Source organism: Balaenoptera acutorostrata, chromosome 1 (genome assembly GCF_949987535.1).
Source record: "Balaenoptera acutorostrata chromosome 1, mBalAcu1.1, whole genome shotgun sequence".
In the NCBI taxonomy this organism is placed as follows: Eukaryota; Metazoa; Chordata; class Mammalia; order Artiodactyla; family Balaenopteridae; genus Balaenoptera; species Balaenoptera acutorostrata.
The window spans coordinates 164,909,913-164,923,301 of record NC_080064.1 but is presented as its reverse complement, the minus strand read 5'-3'; the positions used below and the strand labels follow the sequence as shown (position 1 = coordinate 164,923,301).

At 39.8% G+C, this 13,389-nt stretch overlaps 1 protein-coding gene across 1 annotated transcript in view; it reads left to right on the top strand.

Moving 5' to 3' along the window:
* Positions 1-295: 295 nt before the first annotated feature.
* Positions 296-13,389, top strand: part of LOC103006613 (homeodomain-interacting protein kinase 3-like) — a 41,445-nt gene continuing 28,351 nt past the window's right edge. Inside the window, 3 exon segments of the mRNA XM_057529502.1 lie at positions 296-412; positions 729-1,000; positions 1,336-2,178. Coding sequence (XP_057385485.1) covers positions 296-412; positions 729-1,000; positions 1,336-2,178 — 1,232 coding nt within the window.

Genomic DNA, 13,389 nt, shown 5'->3' with positions numbered 1-13,389 from the left:
GCAGCACGGAGATTCCTCAAAAAATTAAGAATAGATGTACCATACAATCCAGCAATTCCACATCTGGGCATTTCCCTGAAGAAAACAAAAACAGTAATTAGAAAAGATATATGCACCTCTACATTTATTGCAGCATTTTTCAAAACAGCAAAGACATGGAAGCAACCTAAGTGTTCATCAATAGATGGATGAATGGATAAAGAAGATGTGAGACAGATAACCTATATCTCTCTATATAATGGAATATTACTCAGCCATCTAGAAGAAAGAAATCTTGCCATTTGTGACAACATGAATGGATCTACAGGGAATGATGCTGAATGAAACAGGTCACACAGGAGGAGGCGCCCAAGACTGGGGCGGCCAGCGATCAGAGGAGCCCGAGCCGCAGGACCCGCACTGCGCGCCGCCCGTAGGCCCCGGCAGTGGGGCCACCCCTTGGCCTAGCCAAGCTGTCCCCACCCCAAATCCCCGGGAAGGAAGATGAGGGACATGGGCCTGGCACTCAGCCGCCAGAGCAGCTGCAGCAGCGGTCGGGGGAGGGTGTTTTGCCCTTTCCTCTCAGCCGCCAGGACAAGATGGCAGCAGCCGCGTTGAGAGGCTGAGCCCCGGCCGGGTGGTGCCGCCTGCTGAAGCGCCTGGCTTCCTGTCCCCGACACGGCCCCGCACCCACCCCGGACACGCTCAGGGCTGCGGCCGCCGGAAGAGGGGAGAGCGCAGGCCTCTAGGAAGGTACGGCCTCACGAGTCTTGGTCTACCCACCGTATATTTATCAAACTCAGTCAAGTGTCTTTTGTAGTGTGAAGAAACTCAAAGTAGAGCCAAGCAATTGTGTATTCCAGGAAAGGAACTATCCATGGACCTATGTGAATGGTAGAAACGTTGGAAATTCTCATCCTCCCACGAAGGGCAGTGCTTTTCAGACAAAGATACCATTTAAGAGACCTGGAGGACACAACCTTCCATTGCAGACAAGTGCTGTTGTTTTAAAAAGCACGGCGTCACTACAAATAACTCAATTTTGTTTCTTTTTATGGCTGAGTAATATTCCATTGTATATATGTGCCACATCTTCTTTATCCATTCATCTGTCGATGGACACTTAGGTTGCTTCCATGTCCTGGCTATTGCAAATAGAGCTGCAATGAACAACAGGGAGATCAGCTCGGTGCTTTGTGACCACCTAGAGGGGTGGGATAGGGAGGATGGGAGGGAGATGCAAAAGGGAGGAGATATGGGGATATATGTATAGCTGATTCACTTTGTTATAAAGCAGAAACTAACACACCACTGTAAAGCGATTATACTCCAATAAAGATGTTTTAAAAAAAAAAGCACTGCGGGTGCTACAAAGGTTATAGCAGCTCAGGAACAGCAAACTCAAGTGGAGGCATCTCAGACTGAGACGTGGCGATGCAGGTTAAATTTCCTAGAAGGCCCCCAGCGATGTGGATTGAAGCGCAAGAGTGAGGAGTTGGATAATCATAGCGCAATGCAGATTGTCAGTGAGTCGTCCATACTTCCTGCAATGTTGCAAACCAACATGGGAAATCCAGTGACAGTTGTGACAACTACCACAGGAACAAAACAGAATTGTACCACTGGAGAAGGGGACTATCAATTAGTACAGCATGAAGTTTTATGCTCCATGAAAAATACTTATGAAGTCCTTGATTCTCTTGGTGGAGGCGCTTTTGGCCAGGTAGTGAAATGCTGGAAAAAAGGGACAAATGAAATTGCAGCAATCAAAATTTTGAAGGACCGCCCTTCTTATGCACGTCAAGGTTAGATAGAAGTGAACATATTAGCAAGGCTCAGTACTGAAAATGCTGATGAATATAACTTTGTACGAGCTTATGAATGCTTTCAGCACCGTAACCATACTTGTTTAGTCTTTGAGATGCTGGAACAAAACTTGTATGACTTTCTGAAACAAAATAAGTTCAGTCCTCTGCCACTAAAAGTAATTCGACCCATTCTTCAGCAAGTGGCCACTGCGCTGAAAAAATGGAAAAGTCTTGCTTTAATTCACGCAGACCTCAAACCAGAGAATATTATGTTGGTGGATCCTGTTCGACAGCCGTACAGGGTTAAAGTAATAGACTTTGGGTCGGCCAGTCACGTATCAAAGACTGTTTGTTCAACATATCTGTGATCTCCGCACTACAAGGGACATGGGTTCGAGCCCTGGTCTGGGAAGATCCAACATGCCGCAGAGCAACTAAGCCCGTGCGCCATGACTACTGAGCCCATGTGCCACAACTACTGAAACCCACGCACGTAGAGCCCATGCTCTGCAACAAGAGAAGCCACTGCAATGAGAAGCCCGCGCACCACAATGGAGAGCAGCCCTCATTCGCCGCAACTAGAGAAAGCCTGCGCCCAGCAAGGAAGACCCAACATAGCCAAAAATAAATAAATAAATAAATTTATTTAAAAAAACAAAGAGAATCCGCTTGCCAATGCAGGGGACACGGGTTTGAGCCCTGGTCTGGGAAGATCCCACGTGCCGCAGAGCAACTAAGCCCGTGCACCACAACTACTGAGCCTGTGCTCTAGAGCCCGTGAGCCACAACTACTGAGCCCACGTGCCACAACGACTGAACTACTGAAACCCACGCACCTAGACCCTGTGCTCCACAACAAGAGAAGCCACTGCAATGAGAAGCCCTTGCACCGCAACGAAGAGTAGCCCCCGCTTGCCACAACTAGAGAAAGCCCCTGCGCAGTAACGAAGACCCAACGCAGCCAAAAATAAATAAATTAGAAAAAAAATCTTAAACTATTAGAATGAAGTGTATTAGTATCTTGCTTAGAGGACTGTCCTTGGGCTCTCTGTGCCAAGGGACTATATTTTAGATAAGGTATCTTTAAGTACCTAAGGAAATAACCTACTTCAAGAGAGGAAAGAGAATACGACTACTTTGCCTTGTACTAAATTCTGTCCATTTGGAAACAGCTTTGGAATTAATCTAGATATTCTAAGTATTAAATCCTCTAGAGGTTATTTACGACCCCCTTCAGTTCTATGAGCCTAGGCACTTGTAACTTCTAATTTCATTTCTTCCCAATTTTCTCCTTATTTCCCTTCATCCTTCCTGAAATGAAATGACAAATAATATGGCATTTCCCATATAATCATTTCCTGTATTTTGAAGAGTCCATACTTTATTCTCCCTAATAAACTCTTCTAAGATAATCCCTTACTTAATTCTTTTATATAATGGCAGATCAGTGCTTATGATTTCACAAATGATTTCAGTAATATGAAAAAGAACCAACATGAAAAATATCATAGGATTTGGGTAGAACTAGCAGACTAAGAATTCTGAATTTTAATCCTAACTCTAGTACTGATTTACTTAGTACATGTGACTTGTGAGGAGGCTACTTAACTTTATATGTTTCCACATTAATGGTTTAAAGCTGTAATATGATCCTCTTGCTGTATAGGTGTGATGTTAAGTTATAAGATAACAGTACATAAATGCTAAGTAATACTAGTCAGGCATAGGACAAAATCATTTTGTAAAAGCTTGGTCACAAAGTGAGTTTGTTAATTCTGTTGATTATAGATTTAAAATATGTAATAAATGTAATGCCATATAAACAGCTAATCATTAAAAAAAAAGAAATACGTCCTACAGAGAAAGATGAATACCATATGATTTCACGTATATGTGGAATCTAAAAAACTAAACAAACAAAACAGAACAGATACAGACTTATAGACAGAGATCAAACTGGTTGCCAGATGGGAGGGGTTTGGGGGGTTGAGTGAATAGGTGAAGGAGATTAAGAGGTATAAACTTCAAGGTATAAAATAAATATGTTACAGAGATTAAATATAAAGCATAAGGAATATTGTCAATAATACTCTAGTGATTTTGTATGGTGACAAATAGTTACTAGACTTATCATGGTGACCATCCTTAATGTATTTAAATGTTGAATCACTATGTTGTCCACCTGACACTAACATAATAGTGTACATCAGCTATACATCAATTTAAAAAGTTACGCTTTCAATACTGTCACAGATGTTGGATGCTATGCTCCGTATTCCCTCAGCCCACACCTCTGCTTCTCTGTGGAGGCTTCCTCAGGCAACACTGTAGCTTCCTGGTTCAGGATAAGGCACCCCCCAAGGACTGAGATTTAATGCCTTCAGGGGCATCCCTCAGTCAGCCTGGAATTGCTCCCAGTGGATAAATACTCCAAATTTCTGGTCCTTTGATGGGACACTCCTGAGGTGCATCTACATGGCTCTTTAGATGGTCTCTAGTAGGATCGACTCGAGTTACCTATAGTGGTAAACTATGCAATGATGTACCCCTGAGAAAAATGTAAGATCAGACATAAAATCTTGTTAAAAGGTTGGCTGTCCCTTTTACCTAGGAAATGGTGTCTTTCTTTTACACTGTAATTCTATCTCCTGGTGCTTTAGAACAATTTGTGGCATAAACCCAACTGAAAAAAAAAGTGCTACCTTATCTTTTCAGGAGTCCTTGGATTCTGGAATACTATTTGTGTATGAATATAAAACCCCTCCTTTGGTACAGTTGCTGCATAACTTGCATCACTGTTAAGTAGGCCATTGTTTTCCAATCCTGGCTTTCATTAAAAACAAAACCTGGGAAGCTTTAAAAATCCAAATTTCTAGGCCCCTACTTTGAATTACAAAATTCATCTCTCTGTGAGTTTGTGTGTCTGTACTCATGTGTGTGTGTGTGTAAATCTCTCACGTGATTCTAATGCACAGTTCAGTTTGGGAACTGCACAAAAGTTTGGTGTAATTCTTCCAACTCTTGCCCTTAGGGAGGGGGATTACAGAAGACAGGGTGGAAAGAAAGTGTGTGAGTGGAGGTTTGTAATATGTGGTAATTGAGACATTAGAATTTTACAGCTACATAATGAAGATGATTTCATGACAGTGTCAAAAGCCTGTATCCAGCATCACTGAGATGTCTCTCAGATTAGTCCTTCTTTATTACAGCTTGTAGTTTAAATGCCAAGGGCACAAGCTGCTTTGGTGATAAAGTGTTGTCCTTGAGTATCTTTTATGTAAATGTAACCTTTAGGTGAGGAAGGAGGAGAGACAATATAATTAGTGAATCAAATGCAGATAATCAGCACCTTGTGTAGTATTGGCATATAATTACAAGGCTGGAATTCTTGAAACTTGATATTTGGGCAAGGAAATAAGGAAAACACCTGCAACTCATTCTGCAAGGTTAAAATGGGGTTCTCTCGAGTCTATTTTCAACACAACATTAAACAGCAGATACTAAACCAACCAAAAAAAAAAAAAAATCTTGTGAAACTGTAAAACTAGAAAGCATGTGCAAAAAAAAAAAAATCTCTCCTCACTTGGTATCTATTTCATGAAATCATTTTTAAAAATGAGATTTTTACAATCTTTCATTGAACTTTAAAGAATATATTAAATTTTCTAGTGCCATAAAACACCCTTGCAATTTAATCAGTCAACCTGCCCAATTTCCATCAACCCCTTCATACACAACAATGTTGAACAAAGTGCTTTGGTGGGACAATTTGTTTCTAGGAGTCTTTTGTCTTCAAGCCCTTTGTGAAGCTTCTGTAAACATGCGGCACACTGCAGCACCTGGGACATGATTAATCAACAAATACATAAACAAGTGAATGAATGCATGCATGATGCACAGACCTTACACACTGATACTCCAAACTGGCCTTGCCAACATGTCCTCACATTCCACAATAAGCTGTCAAATATTTATCAAACACAGCCTATGCTAGGGTGTCAAAGGCAAACAAAACTGGACATTAGTTAAGGTGGTGAAAACAGATTCTATTCAGTAACTACTCTCAGTAGGGGAAAGAACTGAGCTCTATTCCAATATGTGCAGAAATGACTGGGAGTTTTAAAGGGAGAATGAAGGAGTAAGGAGGGAGAGTGAGTGGGGGATCAGGTAGAGTCAAAGAAGTGAAATATTACAGAGACTACCTCAGTGTAATTGTGATGAGGCCAGCTGTGTCTACTAGCGGACCTACCTCAGTGTAATTGTGATTAGGCCAGCTGTGTCTACTAGCAGACAATTATCAAAGTTAGGATTCTATACTCCTACAGAGACAGAAGACAGAGACTCTATCCTTCCTGATGGTTTTCAGGTGCCTGAGAAAGACATTCCTGAGTTGTAGAAGATACACATACATTTCAAAGGGACAAAGAAAGGATTCACAATTGTAAGCCCTTTTTAGTAAATGCTCTAAGTAAGGGAGGTAAGGGGCCTGTTTTCATGTGTTAAGCAGAACAAACAGTAAATTCTTTTGGCAGCTCTGAGCCTTTCCAGATTGGGACTCAAAACGGGGCTGTGTTTTCCCAGGGACATTGACCTTAGGCTGCTAGAAACCACGTTAAAGTTTGGTCAAGTCTCTTAGTGCAGGGTTATAGAGCCATTTATGTGCTGAGAGTTCTTTGCATTTCTTAGGGACTGTGACACAAATGACAATGAGTAAGACCAATTCCTTATCTTCAAAGTCTTTACAAATGAGAAAAGATAGGCAGACCAAAAAATTAATATAGGACATAGTATTATACACATAGAAGGAGCTTTTTTTACAAAGTACAAGGAAAGGACTCACAGATGTTGTCATGGAATATAGAGAAATGTTATGGATTAGCAATTAGGGAATGCTAGGAAATAAATCAGACAATCTCTAAGCAGAGTCTCGAGTACATTAGAAGTTAGGGAGTCTGAATTGTGGGCTATCCTGCAGCCCTGAAAGAGAAAGGGAAAGTAGAGAAGGATGAAGATTCTTATGTAGGCGAGGAAAAAAATAATGTTCCTTTTACCCTTCTAAGGGGCTGGGGCTCGTGTAACAAAAGACAGATTAACAAGAGAAAAACAAACGGAAGTTATTAACATGTATACCAGGGGAAACTCTCAAAGAGGTGGCTCAGAATTCAGACTTAAATACAATCCTCTTTAGCTAAATTGAAGAAATAAAAGGTGTGGAGGAAAACAGTTATGGGGAGGTGACCAGGAAACACACGGTCAACAAGAGTAAGGTTAGTTATGCAGATTTAAGTCAGTGCCTTCTCCACGGATGAGTGTTTCTTGTGATCCTTCTCTTCCTGGTAAAGAGAGAGAGACACGCTTACAAACTGAGATTTCTTTTATAAATGTAAATTTCCTTACAAAAGGGTAACCTCCACTCTTTGTTCAGAGCATCTCCTGTGGCTGATCTTCCTCAAAATAATCCATATGCCAAAGGCATGTTTTGCCACATTTTATTCACTCTGAGTCTGGATCAGCAGAAAAGTAAACATATGAGAGGCCCCAGGGCAGGAAGGGCAAGCAATTTCATGTTTTGTGCCAGTACTGACAGACTGGAAGTGGTAACCCCAGCACACCTGGAGAAAAATTCTTAGACCGAATCTGAACTATGGCTGCCCAGGCATAGGAAAGAAGAGTGACCACATAGGTGCCACCCCAAAGATCACATCACGTACTTCAGAGGCTAATGTCTGAGTTCAAGCTCAGCAAGGATTAAAGCAAATGCACTGAGTGAACTGGGGGATGGGAAAGAGGTCATAAATAAAATTTTTGATAAAGTAAGATGATGGTATCAAGCCCACCAACAGAGGCAGCCAGCAAACCTATAAATAAGTTTCACAACAAAAATGCCTCATGTTAAACTCTCCAGCTCTGTGGGAAAAAATTAATACGCTGTGTTCTCCTTGACCACTCCATTAAGATTGAATTAAATAAAGCAAATACACTTAAGAAAGGATCCCTGTGTTTATATTCATAGGTCTATTTTAACATATTTTTTTTCAGTTTATCCCTAAATTATGAGCACTTTCCACGTCTGAACTTCCCCTATGTTGTATCAAATTCCCACAGTTTTTGCAAAAGAATGCTCAAGTGAAGGTGGGATCAAGATGGCAGAGTAGGAAGACCCCGAGTTTACCTCCTCCATGGACATACCAAACTACAAGTACATATAGAACGACTCTCTGAGAATGACCTGAAGACCAGCAGAACAGCTTTCCTACAACTACAGTTATAAAGAAAAAACTACATCAAGATGGGTAGGAGAGCCAGAGATGTGGTCTAGTCAGAATACATATCTCTGTACAGTGTCCCACAAGCAGGAGGGGATCACAAACTCAGAGGTCCTCCTTAAGGAATGAGGGGTTCAAGCCCCACAACAGGCACCCCAGCCCTATGGTGCAAGACCTGCACCAGGAAGGTGAGCTCTCATAACTTCTGGCTTTGAAAACCAGCAGGGCTTATGTCTGGGAAAGCTGGAGGGCTATAGGAAACCAAGACTTTGCTCTTAAAGGGCTCACACAAAACTCACTTGCTTAAACTCCTATTGCAGAGACAGCAACTTGAAAAGCACTTGGGCCATATGTGAAAGAGATTCACTGACTAATTTTAGGGCAAGTGCTTAGGGGCCGGGATCTGTTGGAACTTTCTCAAAGCACTAGTGGGCACCCTTTTCTTTTTATTCTCCCTCTACCTAGCTGGCCTAGTGAAGGTAGGCACCACTTCTAACATTTGCCATCTACCTTGCTAGCACTGCTCACCCCACCTCAGTGTTCCCCTGCAGACCCACCCCATGCAAACTACCCACCTCAACTGGTACCCCCAAAAGTGGCTGCCTTGGTGATGCCCCTCCAAGGCAGGTCCCAAGCCACCACATACAACAGGTGGCTTCAGCCTGGACCAGCACTGCCCTCCCAAAGTGGTTCCTGTCCCAGGATCTCAGACCTGATCACCAGCGCACAGTTGGGCCCTATAGCCAGTCACACTGGGGCCAGCCTCCTCCACCAATGTACCTGCAGCTCCTGTGGTACTATCACAATAAGAAGGTACATGCAGCCCACAGGGGACGCCCATGGATCACCTGGCTCTGGTGACCAGAAGAGATTACTCTTCTGAGCCCCACAGGAAACCTTCTACATAAGGCCACTCCTTCAAGATCAGGATCTGTAACTGATCTACCTAATACACAGAAACAAGCACAAAGAATTTGGGCAAAATGAAGAGAGGAATGGATAAACATAGTGAGAACTTCAAAAAGACACAGAAAATATAAAAAGAACCAATCAGAGCTGAAGAATACAAGAACTGAAATGAAAAATACTCTAGATGGAATCAACAGAAGATTAGGTGATGCAGAAGAACAGCTCAGTGATCTGGAAGACAAGGTAGTAGAAATCACCCAATTGGAAGACAAAAAAAAAAAAAAAAGAATTTAACAAAATGAGGATAATACAAGGGATCTTTTGGACAACATCAAGCAGAATAATATTTGCATTATAGGGGTCTCAGAAGGAGGAGAGAGAGAGAAAGAGACAGACAATGTATTTGAGGAAATAATGGTTGAAAACTATTCTAACCTGGCAAAGAAAACAGACATCCAAGTCTAGGAAGCACAGAGTCCCAAACAAGATGAGCTCAAAGAGACCCATACAAAGGCACATTATAATTAAAATGCCAAAAGTTAAAGATAAAGAGAGACTCTTAAAGGCAGCAATATGAAAACAACCAGTTACATACAACAGAACTCTCATAAGATTATCAGTTGATTTTTCAGCAGAAACTTTATAGACCAGAAAGGAGTGGCATGACATATCAAAATGCTGAAAGGAAAAAAATTACATCCGATATTACTCTGCCCAGTAAGGTTATCACTCACATTTGAGGAGAGATAAAGAGTTTCCCAGATGAGCAAAAGCTAAAGGACTCTATCACTGCTAACCTGGCCTTATGAGAAATGTTAAAGGGACTTCTTTTAGAGGAAAAGAAAAGGCCATAACTAGAAATAAGAAAACACATTAAAGGAAAAATCTCACTGATAAAAGCAAACATAATAAAGGTAGTCGATCAGCCACTTACAAAGCTATCATGAAGGTTAAAAGACAAAGTAATAAAATAAACTAAAATACTATAAAAATTAGTTAAGGGATACACAAAAAGATATAAAATATGATATCAAAAACATGAAAGTTAGTGAGGGAGTAAAAATGTGTTTTTAGAATGAGTTTGAACTTAAGTGACCATCAAATGAAATAGACATGCATAAGTTGTTACACATGAACCTCATGGTAATCACAAACCAAAACCTTTAATAGGTGTACAAAAAATAACAATAAAGGAATCCAAACATAATACTAAAGAAAATCATCAGATCACAAAAGAAGAGAGTGAGAGAAGAAGAAAGGAACAGAGAATAACTGCAAAAAAACTTGAAAACAATTCACAAAATAGCAATAAGTACACACCTATCAATAATTAAGTATAAATGGACTAAATTCTCCAATCAAAAGTCAAGGGTGGCTGAATGGATAAAAACAAGAACCATCTAAATGTTGCCTACAAAAGACTCCCTTCAGATCTAAAAACATACAGAGACTGAAAGTGAAAGGATGAAAAAAGATATATTCCATGAAAATGGAAATGAAAAGAAAGCTGAGATAGCAGTACTTATACAGGACAAAATAGACTTCAAAACAAAGCCTGTAACAAGAGACAAAGAAGACCATTATATAATGATAAAGGGATCAATTCAATGCAAAGATATAATGCTTGTAAATATTTATGTGCCCAATATAGGAGCACCTAAATATATAAGCAAATATTAACAGATGTAAAGGGATAAATTGACAGTAATACAATAGTATTAGGGGACCTTAATATCCCACTTACTGCAACAAATATATCATCAAGAAAGAAAATCAGTATGGAAACACTGGCCTTAAATGACATTTTGGACCAGATGAAAGTAATAGATTTATAGAGAACATTTCATCCAAAAACAGCAGAATGCACATTCTTTTCAAATGCACATGGAACATTCTCCAGGATAGATCACATGATGGGTCACAAAGCAAGCCTCAATAAATTTAGGAAGATTGAAATCATATCCAGCATCTTTTCTGACCACAATAGTATAAATCTAAATCAACTATAAGAAGAAAACTGGAAAAAATACAAACATGTGGAGAATAAACAACATGCTACCAAACTCCACAAAACACTATTAGAACTAATAAATGAATTAAGTATAGTTAGTTAGTTAATTTAGAAAACACTTACTTTTTAGCAGTCACTCCTCATTTCTCCCCAGGCCTCCAGCCATAGAAAGCTATTAAAGAGTATGTGGTTTCTTTTTGGTGTGATGAAAATATTCTAATATTGACTGTGGTGATGGTTGCACAACTCAGTGAATATACTAAAAACCATTCAATTGTACATTTTAATTGGGTGAATTGTGTAGTATGTGAATTACATCTGGATAAAAGAGGTATAAAAACAGGTGACATATTGTAGCACCATTTCATTTGGCTGTTGAACAACCCTTCTGATAAACAAACATTAGATAAAATTTAGAGCTTTAAGAAGAACATACATCTTACTTCATCATTATCATAGCCATACACACAGGGAGCTCAGTATTAACAGATTTGGTGAAAGCAAAGTATATGAGGGAGACTTCCATGGAATACGAATTGGTTGGACTATATATATATTTCCTGTAAGTTTCTAGTGTGTGTGTCCATCTTTTTATTCACTAAGTCAGAATTTTTTGACCATCTGTTATCTATTAAATACCTCTTTTTTGTTGTCTTTTTAAATATCTTTATTGGAGTATAATTGCTTTACAATGGTGTGCTGGTTTCTGCTTTATAACAAAGTGAATCAGCTATACATATACATATATCCCCATTTCTCCTCCCTCTTTCTCCTTCCCGTCCTCCCTATCCCACCCCTCTAGGTGGTCACAGAGCACCTAGCTGATCTCACTGTGCTATATGGCTGCTTCCCACTAGCTATCTATTTTACATTTAGTAGTGTATATATGTCCATGCCGCTCTCTCACTTTGTCCCAGCTTACCCTTCCCCCTCCCCATGTCCTCAAGTCCATTCTCTACGTATGCGTCTTTATTCCTGTCCAGGCCCTAGGTTTTTCAGACCTTTTTTTTTTTTTAGATTCCATATATGCGTGTTAGCATATGGTATTTGTTTTTCTCTTTCTGACTTACTTCACTCTGTATGTCAGACTCTAGGTCCATCCACCTCACTACAAATAGCTCCATTGCATTTCTTTTTATGGCTGAGTAGTATTCCATTGTATATATGTGCCACATCTTCTTTATCCATTCATCCGATGATGGACACTTAGGTTGCTTCCATGTCCTGGCTATTGTATATAGAGCTGCAATGAACATTGTGGTACATGACTCTTTTTGAATTATGGTTTTCTCAGGGTATATGCCCAGTAGTGGGATTGCTGGGTCTTATGGTGGTTCTATTTTTACTTTTTTAAGGAATCTCTAAAGTTTTCTCTGCAGTGGCTGTATCAATTTACATTCCCACCAACAGTGCAAGAGGGTTCCCTTTTCTCCACACCCTCTCCAGCATTTATTGTTTGTAGATTTTTCGATGATGGTCATTCTGAATGGTGTGAGATGATATCTCATTGTAGTTTTGCTTTGCATTTCTCTAATGATTAATGATGTTGAGCATTCTTTCATGTGTTTGTTGGCAATCTGTATATCTTCTTTGGAGAAATGTCTATTTAGGTCTTCTGCCCATTTTTGGATTAGGTTATTTGTTTTTTTGATATTGAGCTGCATGAGCTGCTTGTAAATTTTGGAGATTAATCCTTTGTCAGTTGCTTCATTTGCAAATATTTTCTCCCATTCTGAGGGCTGTCTTTTTGTCTTGTTTATGGTTTCCTTTGCTGTGCAAAAGCTTTTAAGTTTCATTAGGTTCCATTTGTTTATTTTTGTTTTTATTTCCATTTCTCTAGGAGGTGGGTCAAAAGGGATCTTGCTGTGATATGTGTTAAAGAGTATTCTGCTTATGTTTTCCTCGAAGAATTTGATAGTGTCTGGTCTTACATTTAGCTCTTTAATCCATTTTGAGTTTATTTTTGTGTATGGTGTTAGGAAGTGTTCTAATTTCATTCTTTTACATGTAGCTGTCCAGTTTTCCCAGCACCACTTATTGAAGAGGCTGTCTTTTCTCCATTGTATATTCTTGCCTCCTTTATCAAAAATAAGGTGACCGTATGTGTGTGGGTTTATCTCTGGGCTTTCTATCCTGTTCCATTGATCTATATGTCTGTTTTTGTGCCAGTACCATACTGTCTTGATTACTGCTTTGTAGTATAGTCTGAAGTCTGGGAGCCTGATTCCTCCAGCTCCGTTTTTCTTTCTCAAGATTGCTTTGGCTATTCAGGGTCTTTTGTGTTTCCATACAAATAGTGAAATTTTTTGTTCTAGTTCTGTGAAAAATGCCATTGGTAGTTGGATAGGGATTGCATTGAATCTGTAGATTGCTTTGGGTAGTATAGTCATCTTCACATTGTTGATTCTTCCAATCC